The 24,191-nt window shown below is 36.0% G+C and overlaps 2 protein-coding genes across 7 annotated transcripts in view; both read right to left on the bottom strand.

The window, feature by feature from the left end:
- LOC127847745 (zinc finger protein 596-like) overlaps positions 1 to 10,581 on the bottom strand; it is a 289,933-nt gene extending 279,352 nt beyond the window's left edge. For all 6 annotated transcript variants that reach the window (XM_052379859.1, XM_052379858.1, XM_052379856.1 and 3 more), the window contains exons 1-2: positions 10,107 to 10,581; positions 5,794 to 6,718 (exon numbers count right to left, since the gene is read on the bottom strand). In XM_052379859.1, coding sequence (XP_052235819.1) covers positions 5,794 to 6,718; positions 10,107 to 10,441 — 1,260 coding nt within the window. In that variant the 5' untranslated portion in view covers positions 10,442 to 10,581. The remainder of the gene's footprint in view (positions 1 to 5,793; positions 6,719 to 10,106) is intronic.
- LOC127849049 (uncharacterized) overlaps positions 10,489 to 24,191 on the bottom strand; it is a 45,479-nt gene continuing 31,776 nt past the window's right edge. The window contains exons 5-7 of the mRNA XM_052381771.1: positions 17,531 to 17,995; positions 12,037 to 12,128; positions 10,489 to 10,669 (exon numbers count right to left, since the gene is read on the bottom strand). Coding sequence (XP_052237731.1) covers positions 10,649 to 10,669; positions 12,037 to 12,128; positions 17,531 to 17,995 — 578 coding nt within the window. The 3' untranslated portion in view covers positions 10,489 to 10,648. The remainder of the gene's footprint in view (positions 10,670 to 12,036; positions 12,129 to 17,530; positions 17,996 to 24,191) is intronic.

The raw sequence follows: 24,191 nt of genomic DNA, 5'->3' as shown, positions 1-24,191 counted from the left end.
TCTCTGTCAAGCCTGTTTGGACCAGATAACAATGACCTACATAACTACAGACTTTGCATATGATATTAAAGTTTTCAGTTCGTGTTTTTTATAATTAAGATGAATGCCACATCCAATCAGAGAGTCATGAAAATAACTAAATGCTTTTGGGAATCAAATGTACTTACCTTTACACAAATAAACATATCAACAACCTACTAAATGGGTGACACTTGTATGTGGACACTGAATCAATTTAACGTTCTGCAGTACAAAATGGATGGATATTATTATATCGATCAAAATACATAATGCAACTTTTTGCACACTTAATCCAATTTGTATTGATATCATTATCAGATTAAAATTAAGCTATAAATACAATTGTAAAAAAAGTGATCAATATAAAAAGGTTTATTCAATGTGTGTAATACTCAAGATGTATTTGCAATCATTAAAAACCCCGTTAAATCCACGATTTTTTAAAAATAAAGCATGGGTCTTTAAGCAGATGTATTGGCTTAAACATTATCTAATCATTAAAAATGTGCACTGCACTATTAGTTTCCTGTGTAAGGCTATTTCAATATCGTCTTTGTGTTATCATTCAGTTTATTAGAGCGGACATTAATTAACGGAAATGTAAATGGATTTTTTATAGTAAATAATACAAGCATATAACATTAAACATAAGGAAGTTATTGAAGTGAATTATGTTAAGTATGTCAGCGATAACCAATGCGCTTGCCGGGTTATTCATCAAGAGTACAATTAAGTCCATAGTATCTTTCTGTTTTTACAACCTTCAAGTCAACTAAAAACAATGACTTCAGTAACGAAGGACATACTTGCAAAACATGATTCATCCAATAAAAACAACTAAGCTTTATAAGGTTGATGGAAGGGACTACTCGGGATTTTCCAAGCTATTATAAGGTTTTACATGCACAATTGAAGTTTGGGGTGCGTACCTTGTTGTTAAAAGTCAGGGTCTTATTGACATACATGAAATATTATGCGCTTAAGCCATTATGTTTGCGATGTGTAAGGTTTGCGATAACCAAACATACAAATCACATACGAACTACACGTAGCGCATCATGCAAACTGCAATTCATACCAACATTCAATCTATATTTTATCACATGCTATACCCTGTTTCCCATGTAATACAACCATTACATATTTTTTTATATAAAACATGTGTAATACAACATTTTAAGCGTTTTCATTGTCTTAGTTTTCGTTTATTGACCAATCGCATTTTGTTATTTTACTGAAATGACGTTGCAACGTCAAATGACGTCAAGAAATGTAAACAACATTCGGGATTTATCATTATGTTTGCGTAAATATTTATTTAATTTGCTCATTTAAAAGCATGTGATAAAAAAGATCTGACACTCGTTGTCATATCATACCATATTTTATTAAACTCGTCCAGGAAATTCGTTAGTAAGCTCGCCAAAGGCTCGCTTACTAACAACATTCCTGAACTCGTTTAATAAAATATGGTACGATATGACAACTCGTGCCAGATCCTATATTTCTGATGTGTTAACGAGTGTCTGCAAATATGTCTTTGTATTTGGTATTGATTGCTGCCTTTCAACACGATTTAGTTGAAAAGTATTCAATTGCATTCATATGCATATTATGATTTGATTTGCCAAGCTAACGTTAAAAAAAAGAACAATGACATCGAAAAATGTAGTGTTAAAATAGTGCGAATTGTAAACAATTAGTTTGTCCACTGCTGCTCTGATTGCTTTAAGACAACTTGCATGGTATAAACATCATGGCCGTGACATATTTTACTGGTCATGTGCTTAAAGTCATGCGATTAGCTATCAATTGTAATCGCATTACATGCGACAATTTCGTGCAATGAACATGACTTTATTATGCACTTTAATAAGTACGTTTAAAGGGGATGTAATTATGTGTATATTTAGCAAACATACTTGCATGCTATGTCTCATTTTTATTCGCTACAATTAATTTATGAACTAGTTTATCGAAATTAAAAATATTTCTACTAATACTAGACAGAAGGAGAATTACACTTGAAAACACATTAGGGAAGAAGAAAAAAACAAATCTTACGGATAGCGATACATCTAAATGTTTTGTAATCTTTATCCAAAATCAACGTTTCAGAAAAAACAAAAAGGACATGTATATGTTCAAACAACTTGTAATCAAATTGTAATAACCAATCGTTTTCATCAAATATTAATAAGTGATTGAACTAATAACAGTTTATTACTTTATCGGACTGTAAAATGGCTATGCTGCCTGTAATTCCTAACAAAATTTCGTATCCTAAACAATACTTCCCTATCGATCTAAAGAAGAAACAAAAGTGTGCCAACTAATACTTTCAAACATCAGAATGTATGATCAATTCATATTTCATCTAATTTGGAGATTAATCAGGGACCGAACTTCCAAGTATAATGTAACAAGACGTTTTTAATACCGCATAAATACGTCAAATAACTTAAATTGTAACAATGATATTTGCCTGGCTGTTGGTCGGTCGGTAGCGTATATTGCAAAAAGACGTTGTAAAACGTAAAACATGATCATTTGACTTTGTAGTTGTATTAGTTTGGGAGAAAATACTTATATTCGTTCATTGAATGAGTATCTCATTTTTATAAACTTATTTGAGTTCAACGATTCAAGTATTTTAATAATTATGGACATTATTAAACATCACCGTTTTAAGTGCTAATACATGCCTTTAACAATGACTCTGAAGATATTGGTTATGAATTTAAAGATTATTGTTTTCTTTTTTTCATTTATTTTTTCATTTTGCACGCCACTATTCAAATATGGGTATTATTATCAAGTGTATTGGATGATAAAAACATTCATGGGTAATCAAGATAGAGCTTGTTTTGAATCAATCTGCCCTAAATCTTATACTAGCACTCCATCGCTTCATGTTGGTTTGTCACACACACCTTAGAAGCCTGCAGTAAAGTGCAGAAAACATGTGCATACATATTGACGTCCTAGTTATATTTTAACCAAGGTTGTTATAGGCTGATAACAATTCATATCTATACTCACTTTACCAACGACATGTTCTAACCTTGATATTTATTTGATGATACTCATTACGATTAAACTTGCTGCTGTAGGACTTAAAAAATGAAGCCTTTAAACTTGAATCTAGTAAGCAAGGTACATAATTAAATTTAAGCTCAATGCTTCCTTGAGGAGCCCATGACAGATCATTCAAAAGAATACTATCAGAATAGCAAACAGTTTGGATCCTGATGAGACGCCACGTTCTGTGGCGTCTCATCTGGATCCAAACTGTTTGCAAAGGCCTTTAAAATTCGGTTCCCGCACTGAAAGGGTTAAAGTGTCGTCTCAGATTAGCCTGTGCGCTCTGCATTTACCATAGCACACACTGTCACATGTTAGACTTGTATATAGAATAAATAGCTTGGTGTCAGATGTTAGTAATAAACAATTACATCTGACAGTAGTAGACCTTTACAGTTAATTAGTTATTATATAAGAACTATCCATTTTAGGTTTGTGAATACACTACCAAACCAACGATATACATCACACATTCAGTCATTTTTTATTAGAAATTGTGCCTAATTTGATGCATGAATTAATGCTTATCTAGTGCTTTTGATTTGTAACTTGTTTAACATGTTTGATAATATGCACAAATGGAATGGGTCTACAGTTCATTAAACATAACACAATAGTAAATGCAAATACAGGTCTTAAAACAATATTGTACATTTGGTACTTCACTACAAAAAAGAATGTCTCTTATGCACAAAGTAGTTAATGCAATGCAATATTGAACTGAATGTACATGTGAAAATTTAATTCCTGATTTTGGTATTTGATCAATGCCACCCGTAGAAAATAACAAGGTTAATGTGATCATGAATAGTTCTTTATTTCACAAAACATTGGGAAAAGTAAAGGAAAAATAACATAATTAAAATACTTAAATACATGTATAATTGTCATAAACAAAAATAAAGTCTACAACCGTTGATGGAAGAAATCTGTACAAAATATTAATTGTTACTATAGGAAATTCAATATTTCTTTAAACAGAACACATCATTATAATTAATGAATAAAATAAAAAAGTAATAACTCTCCTAAATTGCACACTACAGTTCATTTTACTATACATAATAATCACACAAAACAATTGTAGAGTGATCACAAATGACAACAAGTAAAGCATGTATATACATATTCGCCATTTCCAAGATATAGATTAAGTTAACAGCAATACGCAGATTATAAACAATTCAAACGAAAAATATGCATGAGAGCAATGCAATTGATTATGAGACACAAATGATAGCATGCTTTCATATTTTGTGGCTACACATTAAATCATTCAGAGAGAATACAGCAATAAAGCATAATGTGTCTTGTTCTGTGAAAACTGGTCAAAATGCATGTGCGTAAAGTGTCGTCCCAGATTAGCCTGTGTAGTCCGCACAGGCTAATCAGGGACGACACTTTCCGCTTAAATGGTATTTTCCTTTTAAGGAAGTCCCTTTTTACCGAAAATCTAGTTTAAGCAGAAATTGTCGTCCCTGATGAGCCTGTGCGGACTGCACAGGCTAATCTGGGACGACACTTTACGCACATGAATTATGCCCAGTTTCCTCAGAACAAGACATTAATAATGATCTAAAATTACTTAGCATCAAAATAAATCAACCTGGTGAATCATGAGATGAAACATAACACTTAATCTGAGTTTGGTGTTGGCAAGCTTCATGTGAAAAGTACATGTTTCTAAAATATTTGTACTGAATCTTGTGAAAGAAAACTATTTTACTTTAATCACAAGAATGTGTGTACACGATATTTGACCCACAATGATGGATGCTGTGCTCCTGTTGTAGCAGACTGACCTTGGGCCATCAAGTCCATCACTCCTGGTAGCAAGAGTTGCCAGCTTTTTCTTGCCTTCACCATCAAGCTGTAGGATAGTTCTGGATGTCCTTCCACAGACCAGCACCTGTCCCAGGGCAGTCATATGTATACCTGCTGGATATATCAGGTCTGGGTTGGTAAAGGTGTGGAGAACTGTGCCATCTCTGTCCAGGGTGAGAACCTTGTGGTGGGAAATGTTGGTGACTAATATCTTGTCACCTGACGGACTCACTGCACACTTAATTACTGTAAAAGAGAGTAGAATCAATGTAGAATTTTTTTACAGGATCATTATGTTAATTAAGACACGGTTACATCTTATTCACACCAGCTAGTTATTTTAATTAAAAGAGTATGATTTTCCTTACAATGAAACATTTATGAATTAATGCTTATTTTATGCTAAAACCCAAATACGTACACATCAATAACATTTTCTAAGTAAGTTTATGTACTCACTGACATAATCAGTGCTTGCTGACAAAAATACTGTTATGGAATTATTTAAGATCTCTAAAACCAATACAAATTATAAACAGTAGAAAATAAGTCAAAACAACACTTGTCAAAGGAAGGACATTATTGTTGAGTAGGTTTCATTTACTTATGGTGGAAGTGTAATGTCTATTATTTGAAAACATAACTATCTGCAATTGCAAAAGTAAATAAACACTTTGATTTTTAAGCGAATATGTAAACAGCATTATTAAATTTGAAAATTCCTTATAATTATTTCAAAATATACCCAGATATATCCACCATTATATTACCTGTGAGATCAGCTGATGTATCCTCATACAGCTTACTAAGCAGGTCCCCACTCATTGAATACTTGTAAAGTGCAGTACTAGAAGTCAGATACAGGTCTTGCAGATGATTAGCAATACCCTTACATCTATGTTGAAACTGTAACTTCCTGCCCTTAACCAGCTGCCCATCATTCACCGAGACAAACTGAACCTCATGTGTCATATTGTAGACATCCACAGCAACAGCTACTTCACTTGAGGTGATTGGACACATGTCTTCAGGATACGCAGTAAAATCACAATGTCCTACAACCTGGTATTGATGATCTAGTAGCTTTACTCTTTTATTACAATAATCTGCAAGAAGGATCTCACCATTTGAGAGAACACATATTGCAAATATATTAAAACTATTCTGTGAATCACTTGGTATTCTCACATTATACTCTGCCTTTCCTTGCACAGTCAGTACCTTGTTTGAGGCAACAGGCAGAGGCACAGACTGAGTACATTCAACAATCCTCCCCAGACCGGACAATTTAGACAAGTGCTGTTGACAATCACTGTCAGCCTGGAATGTCAGTGAACTTTCTACCTGAACTAAGTTGTCTGTCAGATAAGTTTCAGACTGATTAATTTTTTCCACACATTTCTTACTTGCAATAAACGAGAGTTCTGCTTTACCCTTATAAACAATGTCATGAATTGTGTTACTGAGTCGTTTTAGTTCATTTTGAAGCTTACTGCAATGGTCCACATTAGTCTGGACAGAAGCTTTCAGACTTGCCATCTTATCTTCTAGCTCTTTTATCGTATTCTGTTCAATCTTGTCTAAAATTGTATTTATTTTCTGGCGTGTGTCCCGTATTTCATTTAATTGTTTGTTGTATGAAACCTGCAAAGACTGCATATTTGTGTCCCAATAATTCTGAAGTTTCTCCAGATCTTCAAGAACAGTTTGAATATTTCTTGATAGTTGCTGCAAGTCTGGCAGAGGTCCTTTTACTGACTCAGATATAAGCACTACTTTAGCACAGTGTCTAAAAGGAAAACAATACATAACTATTTTTATGTAGTTTAAAAGACCATGAAATAAAAATATGTCCAAACCTGTATTTACAGTTTTTTTTTTGCACACAATTACAGCCTCTTACAGGCTGTTTCCCAATTGTAAAAGTAAAACAAATGTTCACAGACATATGCCCCCCCAAACAGGGCTTTGAACTAGTGACCCCATTGTCCAAGTCCAATGCGCATGTGATGTATCAAGAGGATCGGTCAATTCATTGATGAGTTATTTATTGAACTAAATTTTCAAACTTATTAAGACAGTGATCTTTACCTTTCACCTAGTGACCCCAATTTTAATAGTGGTCATCTATTGTCCAAGGCCAATGCGCATCGGAAATATCAAGCCAATCAGTTGATTCGTTGACGAGTTATTGATCGGAAACAATTTCACACTTTGTGTATAACAGTGACCTTGACCTTAGACCTAGTGACCCCAATTTTAATAGGAGTCATCTACTGCCAAAGTCCAATGCGCATAAGAAGTATCAAGCCAATCGGTCAATTCCTTGATGAGTTATTGAGCGTAAACTATTTTCACACTTATTGCGACATTTACCTTGATTTTTGACCTTATGACCCCAATTTTGATAGGGGTCATCTACTGTCCAAGGCAAATGCCCATAGGAAGTATCAAGCCAATCGGTCAATTCGTTGACAAGTTATTGATCGGACACGATATTCACACTTAGTGCGATAGTGACCTAGACCTTTGACCTAGTGGTCCACATTTCAATAGGGGTCTTCTTCTGTCCAATGCCAATGCTATTGTGAAGTATCAAGCCAGTCGGTCAATTTGTTGACGAGTTCTTGATCGGAAATGCTTTTCACACTTAGTTTTATAGCTTGATCTTTGACCTAGTGACCCCAATTTTAGTAGGGGTTATGTACTGTTCAAGGCCAATGCACATGTGAAGTATCAAGCCAATCGGTCAATTGGTTGACGAGTTATTGATCGGAAACTATTTTCACACTTGGTGTGATAGTGACCTTAACCTTTGACCTAATGACCCAATTTCAATAGGGGTCATCTACTGTCCAAGGCCAATTCACATGTGAAGTATCAAGCCAATCAGTCAATTCGTTGACGAGTTATTGATCCGAAACGAACTGGTCTACTGACATTCAGACTGGTCTACCGACTGGTCTACCGACAGACAGCCAGCAAGACAATAAACTCCTTCTTCGAAGTGGGGCATAAAAAGGCTTTTTCCCAATAGCAAAAATTATAAAAAAAATCCCCAAAATCTGGCCAAAACTTCCCAAAGTATGAATCAATTTTTTAAAATATACTCAATAATTGGTGCATTAAGTTTATCATACAGCAGTTTAATTACCTAGTACTTTATAATATAGCTTTAAGAAAGCAATTAAACATTCACTTATAATTAATTGGTATACTGTTATTTATAATAATGTTTAATTTTTCCCAATTTCATGGTCTATCACCAACTTTTTTACCAATCAAAAAGGCACAGGCTGTTAAATATAAAGCAAAAAAAAATCACTGATTAATCAGGTTTTTACTATTCTCAAAATGCTCTTTTCAGGTAAAATAGTCGTAATTTATTCATTTGTATACTTAAACAACAAATTCTAATTTAAATAAACACATAACAAGAGCTGTTTGTAAAACATGCATGCCCCCCATATGGGCTCTCCGTTGTAGTGACAGCCATTGTGTGAATATGTTTTTTGTCACTGTGACCTTGACCTTTGACCTAGTGACCTGAAAATCGCTAGGGGTCATCTGCCAGTCATGATCAATTTACCTGTCAAGTTTCATGATCCTAGGCCTAAGCGTTCTTGAGTTATCATCCGGAAACCATTTTACTATTTCAGGTCACCATAACCTTGACCTTTGACCTAGTGACCTGAAAATCAATAGGGGTCATCTGCGAGTCATGATCTATCTACCTATCAAGCTTCATGATCCTAGGAATAAGCGTTCTTCAGTTATCATCCGGAAACCATTTTACTATTTCGGGTCACCGTGAACTTGACCTTTGACCTAGTGACCTCAAAATCAATAGGGGTCATCTGCGAGTCATGATCAATGTACCTATGAAGTTTCATGATCCTAGGCATAAGCGTTCTTGTGTTATCATCCGGAAACCATTTTACTATTTCGGGTCACCATGACCTTGACCTTTGACCTAGTGACCTCAAAATCAATAGGTATCATCTGCAAGTCATGATCAATGTACCTATGAAGTTTCATGATCGTAGCCATTAGCGTTCTTGAGTTATTATCCAGAATCCATTTTACTATTTCAGGACACCGTGACCTTGACCTTTGATATAGTGACCTGAAAATCAATAGGGGTCAACTGCGAGTCATGATCAATCTACCTATCAAGTTTCATGATCCTAGGCAAAAGCGTTCTTGAGTTATCATCCGGAAACCATTTTACTATTTCGGGTCACCGTGACCTTGACCTTTGACCTAGTGACCTGAAAATCAATAGGGGTCATCTGTGAGTCATGATCAATGTACCTATAAAGTTTCATGATCCTAGACATAAGCGTTCTTGAGTTATCATCCTGAAACCATTTTCCTATTTTGGGTCACCGTGACCTTGACCTTTGACCTAGTGACCTGAAAATCAATAGGGATCATCTGCCAGCCATTATCAATCTACCTACAAAGTTTCATGATCCTAGGCATAAGTGTTCTTGAGTTATCATCCGGAAACCATTTTAGTATTTCGGGTCACTGTGACCTTGACCTTTGACCTAGTGACCTGAAAATCAATAGGAGTCATCTGCAAGTCATGATCAATCTACCTTTTAAGTTTCATGATCCTAGGCCTAAGCGTTCTTGAGTTATCATCCGGAAACCATTTTACTATTTCGGGTCACTGTGATCTTAACCTTTGACCTAGTGACCTGAAAATCAATAGGGGTCATCTGCGAGTCATGATCAATTTACCTGTCAAGTTTCATGATCCTAGGCCTAAGCGTTCTTGAGTTATCATCCGGAAACAATTTTACTATTTTGGGTCACCGTGACCTTGACCTTTGACCTAGTGACCTCAAAATCTATAGGGGTCATCTGCGAGTCATGATCAATGTACTTATGAAGTTTCATGATCCTAGGCCCAAGCGTTCTTGAGTTATCATCCGGAAACCACCTGGTGAACGGACCGACCGACAGACGGACCGACAGACGGACATGAGCAAAGCAATATACCCCCTCGTCTTCGAAGGGAGGCATAATTAATATTTGCCACTATTGTAATTTTATTCAAATTAATCAAACTAAAAAAATCATTTTCCAATATTGATCAGAATAATGATAGATTGAAAGGTCTATTTATGAAAACAAATATATTTAAAGCAAATACATGTCTAAATTACCTGTGATTGACGAAAGCACAATTAGTGCAGCACAGCTGATTGTGGTCATTACAAAACATCTCTAGCAGCTTGTCTTCATGAAGGTCACATTTCTGAATGAAATCCTCCACTTCCTTGGACACTGGCCATTTACTTGTCTCTCCCCTTCCATATGTCACATGTTTTCCAAACAACTGACCATGCAGGTTTATGCATTTTACACAATAAAATTTTAGACAGTTATCACAGTAAAACTCGGCCCACTGGTCAATTTTGTGCTCTAGACATGGCGAACAACAAAAGTCTGTAAACGAATCAGAGCCTTTACCCACAGATGACAGAGAAAACGAAGCCATCTTGTTCACTTTATCATAAATATTCTTTAGAAATCTATACTCATTAAAGTACACCTCTCCCGCTGGTGGCTTAAATCAACTAATATAATACTTTGGTCTGTACCGTTAACAGATAAACATTTGAGCTATCAGTACTTGACCTCACGTGACAGTAACAGTATAAACACATTATCAAATCACATGAGCAATGCATGTTATCATACAACATCAAAGTCGGCCAGGATCGTACTGAAATTTGCAGTAAAAATTTAAGCACTTTTAAGCATTTTCAAGGTCAAGCACTTTTTGTAAAACAACATAAGACATAACATAAAAAAATGCAACTGTTCATAAAATAAATATTTGATAAGACAAATGTTTGCATAAAATCAGTTTACTAGACATTTTTTTATTTACCACTTACACTCAAACCCGGTATTCTCTCTGGTCGGCTATTTTCGCTGTATATGGTGTTTATGACCCCTGACTTTTGTTAACAAACAAACATTTGCGACCTACGTGTTAAATCTGCAAGAAAACATCTCTTGCTGCCAATATCAATTGTTTCTTAGTAATTAATTGTCTTAAAACGATTGAAAACATAATTTGAAGCACAAATCTACTAAAATTCATTTTTTTATGAAAAATTGGACAGTGTATGAAAATAACCGTGATATTTATTTCTTTTTTTGTCTAAAAATCAAATTATTTAAAATGATATAAACTATATCACCTAGTTCTTTTATCTTACATGCCCCGGTTTTAAACTCGGCCTTTTGTTTATTGGAAAATCATTTTGACCGAGTAAATGAAGTTTCAATGTAAATCGGACTGACTAAAAATGTGACTTTTAGAATGAAAAAAAGAAGTTATGATGACTAGACTATATATGTGACTTGTACTTTGTTCACAGACGTTTGCTGAAGTTCAAATGATCTGTTTGGACTTAAGACTAAAAATGCGTAATACAGTGACGGATGGACAGACAAGCGCTTATCAATTTTATCCCCTAAATCCCCGCTGAAAGTGTGGGAATAACACTGGTACAACACTTTCTACTTTTATGGAATTTTTTCTTTAAAGAAAAATTTTCTCAATGAAAATCTAGTATAGGCTGAAAGTGTCATCACTGATAAGTCTGCGCACACTGCACAGGCTCATTCGGCACATAAAGTCAATAAATTAAGCATCATTTTCCCAAAGCATGGCTCAAAAGTATTTTTGCCTGGTTACCTTCTTGGGTTCCAAGACCAGGACTTCAGATCCCTTAATCTAAGACTCTGACTAAAGAATACTGCTACGGATGAGCAGACTAGGGCTTAAAGATTTCAAAAACAAACCCTCTCAGAAAGTGGAGGCATAAGCGAATTACTTATCCTTTTCCCAATCAGAAGCAAAGTGAAAATGGCTATATGCAACCAGAATTAAACCAGAACAGCCTCAGAGTAAATCGCAGTCTGTTCAGGTTGTATTCTGTTTGCGGCGCATGAGTATCTAAGAGTTGGAAATGAAGGCTTTAAAACTTGAATAAAGACAGAAATGTGTTCTTTGAATTTTCAAGGCACTACAAATGCTTCAAAGTGCTTTTCTAAATCGTAAATGATAAAACTGATTACCTTCTTGGGTTCCACAACCAAGACTTCAGATCCCTGGGTCATCTGCTCCAGCCTGCGCTTGTTAATCAGGGTCAGTGACTGACCAGTACCACCTGAAACAGCATAGATGTTTAGCAACTAACTGACCAGTACCACCTGAAACAGCACAGACATTTAGAGACTGACCAGTACCACCTGAAACAGCACAGATGTTTAGCGACTGACCAGTACCACCTGAAAAAGCACAGACGTTTAGTGACTGACAAGTACCACCTGAAACAGCACATATGTTTAGCAACTGACCAGTACCACCTGAAACAGCACAGACATTTAGCGACTGACCAGTACCACCTGAAACAGCACAGACGTTTAGCGACTCACCAGTACCACCTGAATCAGCACAGATGTTCAGCAACTGACCAGTACCAGCTGAAACAGCATAGACGTTTAGCGACTGACCAGTACCACCTGAAACAGCACAGATGTGTAACGACTGACCAGTACCACCTGAAACAGCACTTATGTCTAGCGACTGACCATTACCACCTGAAACAGCACAGATGTTTAGTGACTGACCAGTACCACCTGAAACAACACAAATGTTTAGCAACTGACCAGTACCACCTGAAACATCACAGGCATTAAGCGACTGACCAGTACCACCTGAAACAGCACTTATGTCTAGCGAATGACCATTACCACCTAAAACAGCACAGATGTTTAGTGACTGACCAGTACCACCTGAAACAGCACAGATGTTTAGCAACTGACCAGTACTAACCTGAAACATCACAGGCTTTTAGCTACTGACCAGTACCACCTGAAACATCACAGGCTTTTAGCTACTGACCAGTACCACCTGAAACAGCACAGCTGTTTAGCCTTATACTAAGGGCAGCATCGATCATGTTTCCTAGTTACAATTTGCCAATTTTTAAAGTTTCAATTCATTTCTTGTTTATTAATGATTACTATGAAAAGCACTCTCATGATTTCATGTGTATATTGTTACTCCAGACTAATGATATGATTATTCAGTGTGTGTTTTTTCCTTCAAATTTTGGGCCTGTAGGGGCACCCATTCCCAATGTGAAAAAATATATATTTTTCCCAAATGGGACATACAATTTCCAATTGAAGGTTTCCAAATGACATCATTTGTGACATCATAATAAATGACATCATTTGTGACATCATACCAAAAGACATGATTTGTGATATCATATGTTAGGACATTATGTGTGACATTATACCAAATTAAATCATTTGTGACATCATGAGTGACATGATACCAAATTACATCATCTGTGAAATAATACCAAAATCATTTGTGACAACAAACCGAAGCAAGGACGTCAATTGTGACATCATGCAAAAGGACATCATTTGTTACATCATACCAAAGGACATCATTTGAGACAAAATACCAAAGGACATCATTTGTTACATCATACAAAAGGACATCGTTTGTGACATCATACCAAAGGATATAATTTGTGACATCATACCAAAGGACACCATTTGTGAAATCATTTCAAATGACATAATTTGGTGACATCATACCAAATGACAAAATTTGAGACATCATTTGTGACATCATACCAAAGGACATCATTTGTGACATCACATCAAAGGATACCATTTTTGACATCATATCAAAGGACATCATTTGTGACATCATACCAAAGGATATCCTTTGTGACATCATACCAAAGGACATCATTCAAAAGGACATCATACCAAACAACATCATTTATGACATCATACCAAAGGACAGCATTTGTTACATCATACCAAAGGACATCATTTGTGAAATCATACCAAAGGACATCATTTGTGACATAATTCCAAAGGACATCATTTGTGAAATCATACCAAAGTACATCATTTGTTCCAAGTATGAAAGCAATATCTATGATACTTTAGGGGTAATGTGGACCAAAACACAAAACATCAAATTTTCAATTTCAATTTCTAAGTATAAAGGGCCCATAATTCTGTCAAAATGCAAGTCAGAGTTACATTACATTGACTGCACAGTCCCCTTAAGATCGTTAGTAAGTGTTACAAGTAGGAAAGCAATAGCCTTGACACTTTAGGAATAAAGTGGACCTAAACACAAAACTTAACCAAATTTTCAATTTTCTAAGTATAAAAAGGGCAAATAATTCTGTCAAAATGCCAGTCAGATTTACATAACTTTGCCTGCACAGTCCCCTTATGATAGTTACTAAGTGTTGCAAGTTTGAAAGCAATAGCTTTGATACTTAAGGAATAAAATGGACCTAAACACAAAACTTAACCAAATTTTCTAAGTATAAAAAGGGCACATAATTCTGTCAAAATGCATGCCAGAGTTATTTAACTTTGCCTGCCCAGTCCTCTTATGATAGTTAGTAAGTGTACCAAGTTTGAATGCAATTGCGTTGATACTTTCTGAGAAAAGTGGACCTAAACACAAAACTTAACCGGACGCCGACTCCAAGGTGATGACAATAGCTCTTTTTTTTCCAAAAAATAGATGAGCTAAACAACCAACATAATTCAATATGGGTTACCAGGGTTATTTTTTAGCACTTCTGACATAGTTTCACTATTTATGAGCATTGCATAATAGAAGTAAGAGAATTTTTGGTAAATGTTGGGTGAGAAATAAGTTAATCATGTTCTGAACTAAACAATACAGAGCTATCAAAGCCTCATACTGATATGTTTCAAGGCCTCACATGACTTCATTTTTATTCATATCATCTAGGCCAAACAAAATAAACTGTACAGTTAGGGTAACGGCTGAAAAAACATTCGGTAGGGTAGGTAGGGTGTTGTTTTTGTTTTTGTTTTTGCAATGGTTCATATGCTTTTGCAATGGCCACAGTGTATTAAAATATTTTGTTAACCATACATTGTCTTTTTGTTTTAGAAAATGCCCATAATTCCATGCTACATGTACTAACCTCTAAGACACATCTTCATTCAGTTATTGAACCATCCATACACATGGATCAATAATATTAATATATTTACTTTGCAATATCCATTTACGTTCCATGCTGTTTCAGGTACAGCAGGACAAACATAATAAAGCTACATACATGTATGCATATGAATCTGATTATTCACAGATCCACTAACATATAAGTGAAACCATGTTTGTCTTATCCCATTTCTAACAATAATCTTGTCAGATGTTTTAACTTTACAATTAAACTTTACGCTTACAATTTGCAAACACTCGTTTCCGTGACATACATCTACTGAGTTAATTACTAATAAATATGTTGTTTGTATCTAAAACGTTTTATTCATCGTTGATTATCACAAGCATTTCATTAATCCCTTCTAAATGTATGATCTCCATCGTTAAGTTGACTGTTATTTGCCATATTTGCAGAGCGTCATGATTTATTTTCTGTAAAGTCCACCATCTTGTGAAAATGATGTAAGCCACAGGTGCCCATAGCAACGTAAAAGATATTCATCAAAAAGCTGGCAGAATCCATTATTTTAGCGAAGAAATGGAAACAGGAAATATCTTTTTTTAAAGATATACGGCGTTGATTGTGGTTGGAGTTGGTGAAAGGTTCAATGAATGAGATCAAAGATAGCAAATGTCTTTTTCTGTGTAGTTCTTAGCTGCATCACACACAGTATGGGAAGTCACGCTGAGATTCGCGGCTTATTTTACATTATTACATATTGTTGGTCATAAACCTATAGATACAAAACAGAAAACCAAAAGAAGAATGGAAGTGAAATTAAAACATATTACTCAACCGGCCACACGCAAAGTATCCACACATATTTCAAATATTTATACGCACGTTCTTCAAACAAACCTGTTTTAGTGGTTTGTCGAGCATTGCTGTTTGATTTGATTATTAACAGTATTGAGTATCATCGCGCTCATGCTTAATACATAAGTCAATATGGTAGAATAATTCTTGTTTAATTAATCAAAAATAATATTTATCATGGTATTGTTGAAAACACATTAAGAATCTATAATTGACATACCATAATTTTATCGCTGAATATCTTTATTTAACATATTTCTGGACTAAAGAAAATTCCAGTTCACCTATTTCACGCAATAGCGTCTATATTATATAACGATTATTTTACTGGCCACGAACTGACCCTGATACCTGGTGGGTTGGAATGCATTATAGTGAGGCCACGCTTCTACTGCTGGAACGACGGCTTGTTTTAAACTTTATACTTTTACATGTTAAATGTTCAATTTCGAAAACAATTTTAAATGGTTTGGCCAAAACGAATATCAGGATAAGGAAAAGTGATACTTTTATGAACTTAAATATACTAGTACACAGATAGGAATATGGAAGTAATAACTAAATATGAGAACATAGCCTTTAAGTACAAACGCTCTGGCGCTTGCAATCCTTTGAAAACAAAAGGTGCACTCACAAACTGTATTGATGTCAAGAGTTGAGTGTAAAACTGTTCTATCTTTCAAGCCTTTACATTAGAATTTAGAAATAAAATTGTCTGATGCTGAGCACATAGAAAAACAGTGTAACAAATACGCGGACATGTTTCCAATGGTGGTATGCTCAAATCAGCCAATGGAATAAATGAAGTGTATTCATCTGTGTCTAGCATCGGGAAATTTTATTTGAATTTTATTGGACACTTACACAGGTCATGTAAGGTCAAACGTGACGTTTAACAGCTATGCTGAAAAAAACACATAAACTCAGATGATTGATAACGAAAGCGGAAGTCGCAAATGCGCGGTTATTTTCGGGCACTATCGGACGGTACCCGGGATTTTTTCAGAGATCATTTTTTTTACAAGACGAAAAAAAAGTAGGGTCGACACCAAAATCGTAGATAGGGTCCGGTTACCTGAACCGTACAATTTATTTTGTTTGGCCCTAACATACTCCAATACCATCCTACATTTATGAAATAACAACCCAGTTGTGTTATGATAATGATTTGTCTTCAAAATAAGATTGTGATAACCAAGGTTAATGCTCAACAAACAGAGATTTGATAGCCCAATTGGCTAAGATAGATTTGGTTTGAAAATGGCAATCTGGTAATTTGATAGACTATTATTATTAATGATCAAGGCACAATAAAACAGTGATAATCTTCTTATACAAAGATACACAATTCAGATAAGCCCTGAGTATGTTTGATGGACCTCACAAATGACTGACATTCCAGAAAAATAGTATACCTGGTTATATGCTTAACCTGTATTCATTTGAGCCTTAATCTGGAAAACTGGGGCTTAATGCATGTGTGTAAAGTTTCATCCGCGATTAGCCTGTCCCCACAGGCTAATCAGAGACTACACGCTCCACCTAGATTTTTTAAAGACTTCCTTTAATCGAGAAACGCCTTAAAAGTGTAACGTGTCGTCCCGGATTAGCCTGTGTGGACTGTACAGGCTAATATGGGACGACAATTAACACGCATGCATTAAACCCTGTTTTCCCAGAGCAATGCTCAATTTCATTATTTAAAATAGGAATAATCTTACCTTTCAGACTCACATGCAGGGTTTCACCATCGAGATATCCACTGCCTTCATCACACGCATTATTGTCTGGAGCAGCATTGTCAATGATCACACCATGTGTCCAAGTAGTGGTAACCATGCTAGTTTTAAGGGCTGCCAAGTTACTGTTCGTGTTTGCTTGGTTACAATCACTTGTTGCTTGGTTACCATCAATGGTTACTTGGTAACCAACATTGGTTGCATGGTTACTCTCAGCTGTTGCCTGGTGACCATCTGAGGTAATTTGGTAACCAGCATATGTTGCATGGTTACTCTCAGTTGTTGCTTGGTTACAATCAATAATTATTTGGTTAACTTCAGATGTGATGTAGTTACCATGTTTACCATCACTGGTCATTTGGTAACCATGCGTGGTTGTAGGGTTGCAGATGTTTTCATATTGTGATTTTGATACAATGTCAGTGAAGGAAGAGCTGGTGTTACCCTCTGCAACAAAATAGATCATTTGATTTACAATGGAAGGAATAAGCTTTTACACTTAAAATGTTATATAGAATTCAAGTGTTTGAAATGGCACACTTAGATTAGAAAACATGCTTTTTACAATTACAGTCAAATCATAATTATACAAATATATATTAGACCGACACAATAATTTGCATACAATATTTTCCATATAATTGCATCTTGTATGTGTAAGTATCTTTGTATAATTGCACTCATTTTCTTAATCCATGACATTAAATAAAAAACAACATTTTAACTTTACACAAGGGACAAAATTGTCAAAAAACCAGGTTTTCATTGTGAAAAAAAATCTGATAAAGGGAGAAAACTCAAACTGAACTTTTGAAATGAACAAACAAAATTAACCCCCTTTGTAAGTTTAAAAAAAAAAATAATCTATTTTTAGTCGTAACGACCTTGACATTGGAGATATTGACGTGATTCTTTCGTGCGACACACCGTCCCATGATGGTGAACAAATGTGCCAAATGATTTTAAAATCTCACAATGAATGACATAGTTATGGCCAGGACAAGCTCATTTATGGCCATTTTTTACCTTTGAACTCAAAGTGTGACCTTGACCTTGGAGATATCGACGTAATTATTTCGCGCGACACACCGTCCAATGATGGTGAACAAATGTGCCAAATGATTTTAAAATCTGACAATGAACGACAAAGTTATGGCCCGGACAAGCTTGTTCCGCCCGCCCGCCAGCCAGCCCGCCAGCCCGCAAGCCAGCCAGCCAGCCCGCCCGCATTCGCCAATCTAATAACCAGTTTTTTCCTTCGGAAAACCTGGTTAAAAATAGGGATTAATTATATATTTATTCAACAATAATAATAAATGAACACTTGAAAGCCATTATAAGTTAAAAAATGCCAGACGATCATAAACCATGGTTAGTTTGGCACATGCATTTAAAATATGCTTGTAGCACTGCCCAGACCTTCACATTCAAGTTTATACCATGCAAAACAAGAAAGGTTGCAGCTCTTTAAACACGCATGAAAACTTCAGTAGGCATTCCATATAATCTCAACAATGTTCAACATGTATTTAATTTTCACCACGCTGTGCAAATTCTTTAATCAATTGCATCTTCGGCATTATCACGTTTCATATAATTTCATTTTTTTTATATACAACTTACAAACAACAGGAACATATTGGGAATTGTTATGTTACTACTGTCATTTTGTATGGTAAGTAATGCATATAATCCCAACTTAACACCTAATGTCACGGTTACCATGACCTTTGAACTAGTGAACCAAATTTCAATAGGGGTCGTATCTACTGTCAAAGGCCAACGCACACGGGAAATATCGAGCCAATTGGTCAATTCGTTGACGTGTTATTGATTCTGACTAATGGGGTTGTTTACCCTCGGCACTTCGGTTAATAAACCATTGTCCAAGCACACTGCTTAACATTAAACTCTGCGTAAAAAGGTCAAAAACGGCCATAAAATGGACAGCCCGATTTTACTGGGCTGTACCATCGATAAAAATAGAAGACTTTGCAGTGCTGGTGCGGTGCTTTAATAAAAATCTATTGGTTTAAAAATATCTATACTTAACTTATTCAAAAAGCGTTAAAAACGCAGTACTCAATAAAATTAATAAGCAATGTCTTGCCTAAAGCTGTAAGAAAGCGGTGTTTTTATTGGTTGACCGTATTTAAAAGCATGGCTCTGATTTGTTAACTCTGTCACGTCCGCGTCAACGCAAGTTAGTCAATCCGTTTTGGGATGAAAATTTCATAAAAAGAACGACCTTGACATGGCGTCTGCTCTTGCACGAACGTAACAGAGATAACCAATCATAATGCTTGCGTCTGCTCTTTTGCACTTTTAAAATGTAAACAAAGCATATAAAACAAGAAGGAATAATTACATCTATTACTACATGAATCTGTTTGAATTTGATAAGATTGGTATATGTTATTTAAACTATTATGATGAAGTTATAATGATATTATTGTTACTATTGTTATTATCATTATTATTATATGTATGTTGTTTGTGTTGAAAAGAGAGAGGAGGAGAATAGCCCAATTTTTATAAGTATTGATGGTAAAAACACATACTATTATATGCGGTATCATCATTACTAGACCCATTGTTCAGTATTTACTGCAATGGGTTGTTGGAGTCTTTAAACTTTGTGATCTGTGTTTTAAATGTTAACATCCAAATAGGATTACTTTTAGTATAATGCCTATAGAAAAGTAAAGGAATACATGGATGTGTAATATGTTTGAAAAACAATAACAAAATAAAAATATTTTAAGGATTTTCCAGATCACAAAGTGGTTTAACATTGCCACTATATATTTACATACATAGTAAAGTACCAGAATTTGGTGTTTATTGAAGGTTTAAATGAAATGTCATACAACAAGATCTAATCGATGGGAAAATATGCTTATTTACGAACATTAATTAGTAGGAATGTTAGAGCCTGATTTACAAGCTCTCATATGTAAAGTGAATTTGCATGTAGACATGCAATTATATGGAGAGAAAAAAAATAAAAAAATAAAAATAAAAAATATATATAATATATAATAACACATAGGAAGTATAACTCTCAAATCTATATTAATGTTGCAATTGAGTTTTTTAAGTTATTAAGAATTGTAATGTGTATAAATTTATGTATGTGGCTCAATGTTAAACACATGCAGACAGGGAATATAGCCGTTATGCTCCAACGTAAGACCCTGTCTGTATGGAACTTAAAGAGGATTGGGCTATGGAGAAGAGAAGTCCCCCCAGAGTGGCGTTAAAACAATATTTAAAAGTGAGATTAGTAAAAACCCTTATATAATAAGGTTAATGACTTACGTGTCTCCAAACGGTCACCTTTATAGGGCCACATAAAAATAATGGGTAAAACAATTTGCTTTACAGTTAAAAATGAGACAAAACAACTAAATTTGTACCAAAAGTAAATAATTTACAATATGTACAGTAATATTTGCATTTATATATTTTAAATACAAGTTGCCACCCTGGAGGGTTGAAAGAAGAAGAGATTTTGGAAGTGTAGGCCGGTGTGAGTGGGGGAAAAAAGCCAGCAGGGGTAATGTCACTCGGTTGAACTAAGGGAGGTAATTGTGGGGATGGAGTCTACAACGGTTGTTTCCCCAGGACCAGAGGGAGTGCACGGTAGATGAAAAATAGTTTGAATACAATTGAAGGGAAATTGAAAAAGTATCATGTAAAATGGTTAAAAAGACCAAATATTACCTAGATGCAGTAAAACAGACCCAAAAAGCTCTAATCCAACCAATATTATTTATATATTGGGGATAACAATGGAGGAAATAGTACTGAAGTACCTTGTCTGGTATGTAAGATGGCAATTAAACAGAAAAACTGAGGCAATTTGCTATATAAAATAGCAATTTAACATAAAATTAAGGAAATTTGCTATATAAAATAGCGATTTTAACAAGAATTAGTGTAATACAGAGTATAAAGTTTGCTATGATGTAGAAATAGCAGTATTAAGAAAAAAATTAAGGCAATTTGCTATATAAGATACCAGTTTCACACAAAAATAAGGAAATTTGCTACACAAAATAGCACTTTTAACAAGATTTAATGTAATACAAGGTACAAAATTTGCTATGATCGAAAAGTAGCAATATCAACAAAATCGACAATAATACCATGGAATTGGTATTACCCTGGATAGGGCTAGATAAGGGTTTTCCATGGTGTATAAGGCCCTGCACCGTGCACACCAATCGACATGGCTCTTCGAGTTTGAAGGGGAAAGGGTGGGGTGTCAAAGGGGAAGAGAGGGGATGCAATGCAGCCAACAAACCCAGTTTACTGGACAGCCTCGTCCTTTCTTATAATAAGAAATGCCATAAAATATGATTATATTAAGATACTGAGAAATGTAAATGGTGGACTAACGTCATACTCTCATAAAAAATGTTTTAAAATAAAGAAAACCAGGTCAATACCATTGGCCTGATTTAGAAAGGGCGGGGTAGAACAATAAACCCATTAAAAACTAAAACAAAACTGTGTAAAAGTGACACAAATCCAACACAATTACTAGATTAAGTCAGATTTGTGCAAAGATTACACAATTTAAAAGAAAACAGTCACAAGACTGAATAATTGGGTGGGTGTTGGCTGCTCTCCCTCCCCCAATGACCTAGATTTTGTCAGTTATCTGACAATCCAGAAGGTATTTGGCGAGGGCAGAGAAGACCGGGCCCCTAGCTGCTCCCTTGGAGTCTAGCACGTTGGAAAGGTTTAAAACTAGTCCATGGGAGTGCAATGCAGCTTCAAGGTGGTCCCTCTGCGTCTTATGGTTAGGACAGTGCAGCAGCATGTGGGGCGCAGTGAGGGGCTCCTGGCACCCAGGACATGCAGGGTCTACACAGAGGACATACTTTCCCGCGCCACCGGATAATAGGGTGGTTCCCATCCTCAGGGGCATGATGGCTCTGTCAAGCACAATGCTTGCTGAGTATCTGTCAGGCGGCCTGAGGGTTTTCGCAGGTCTGGTAAAAGTATGTCGACAGGAAGACAAATTGTCGGTCCGGAGATTCCACTCACCCACGACAAATTTCTTTGTCAGGGAGTGGATCTCAGTAGGTGCCAGGGGTTCCCCAGCATCTACGCGCCCCCTCAAGAGGCCCTCCTTGGCCCCCCTGTTGGCCTGCTCATTCCCACAGATGTTGACATGTGCTGGACACCATACTAATGTGACCTTTAAAGATTTATCTAGGCACTGTTGATGAAGTTCCAAAATGCTAGCTAAAATATCAGGCCTAGATCTGCTATTTCTGTTTTTTATAGACTCAAGAGATGACATTGAGTCTGATAAAATAGCAGTTTTAGTAGGTTTATTGACCAATATCCAGCACAGAGAGTATATAATTGCCAAAAGTTCTGCTGTAAAAACAGAGAGATTGTTGCTGAGCCTGTGCGTTTTGGTAATATTTTTTGAGGGAATTACAAAAGAGTTGGCTACCAAACCAGAGTTAGGGCATTTGGAGCCGTCAGTGTAGATTTTTAGATGATCAGCATACATAATTATTATCTATAAGGGAGAGAGCTTCTGACTTAATGAGTTGTGGCAAGTCAGTTTTCGTTATTTTATTAGAGAGTGATAGGTCAACATCAATGGGTCCAAGCGTCCAGGGGGGGGCCCTGGAGGGCCTCGGGTCTGCTACAGGTACCTTGTCGAGGCTGGCATCTTCCACAAGGGTCCTAATACTCGCACCAAAAGGTAGGGCGACATGCTAACGCTTAATTATTTTCCCCTTGATGAAGGTGCCAGTCCCGACAAGTTTGTTAACGGGGTTTGAACCATGCCGAGACTTAGCCCTGGCCCAGAAGTTAAGGGACTGTTGTTTTCTGCGCAAGTCAAGAGGTAGCATACCGGCCTCCTCTTCAAGCAGTGCACCCGGTGTACAGTTTAGGGCTCTCAGAGCTATCCTAAGGGCCTTGTGTCGAATGGCATCAACCATTTTTAGGGCGTTTGGCTTTGCACATGCATAGATCTGGGCTCCATAATCTAGCTTTGGACGTATAAGGGACTTGTAGAGAGTTTAGAGACTATTTTAATCTGATCCGAAACCTGTGCCTCTTAACATTCTTATTAAATTTAGGTCCCTTTCGCACCTTTCTGCCAAATATTTGAAGTGGTGAGTTAAAGTTAACTGTTTATCTAGGTACATACCTAGAAATTTCACCACTTTTTCAAAGATAATTTTGGTGCCGCCTAAATTTAAGTCCAAAGAGTGCTGAATTCGGTCGCCAAATAGTACTCCTACTATTTTGGTTGGAGAAATTTTGAATCCCCATTCAATTGCCCATTTCCATATGGAGTCTAAGCCTGCTTGAGCCCTCTTTTGCAGGCGTAACATGTTAGACCCCTTTAACCAAGTGCCTGAGTCATCGGCAAACTGGGAGATAACCATTCCTGAGTCTTTTACAGCATCAGGTAGACCGTTTACGATGAGGGAGAACAGAGTCAGGGATAATACGGACCCCTGGGGGGTTCCGCGGTCAGTTATGGCTACCTCTGATAACTCCCCATCGACCATGACCTGGATTTTACGGCCCTCTAGGAAAGCTCTGAGGTAGTGGAAACAGTATCCAGTGATTCCATAGTCAGCTAGCTTTTTTAATATGC

This window comes from Dreissena polymorpha, chromosome 10, assembly GCF_020536995.1.
Source record: "Dreissena polymorpha isolate Duluth1 chromosome 10, UMN_Dpol_1.0, whole genome shotgun sequence".
NCBI classification, from domain to species: domain Eukaryota; kingdom Metazoa; phylum Mollusca; class Bivalvia; order Myida; family Dreissenidae; genus Dreissena; species Dreissena polymorpha.
This window is presented reverse-complemented; position numbering and strand designations above follow the sequence as displayed.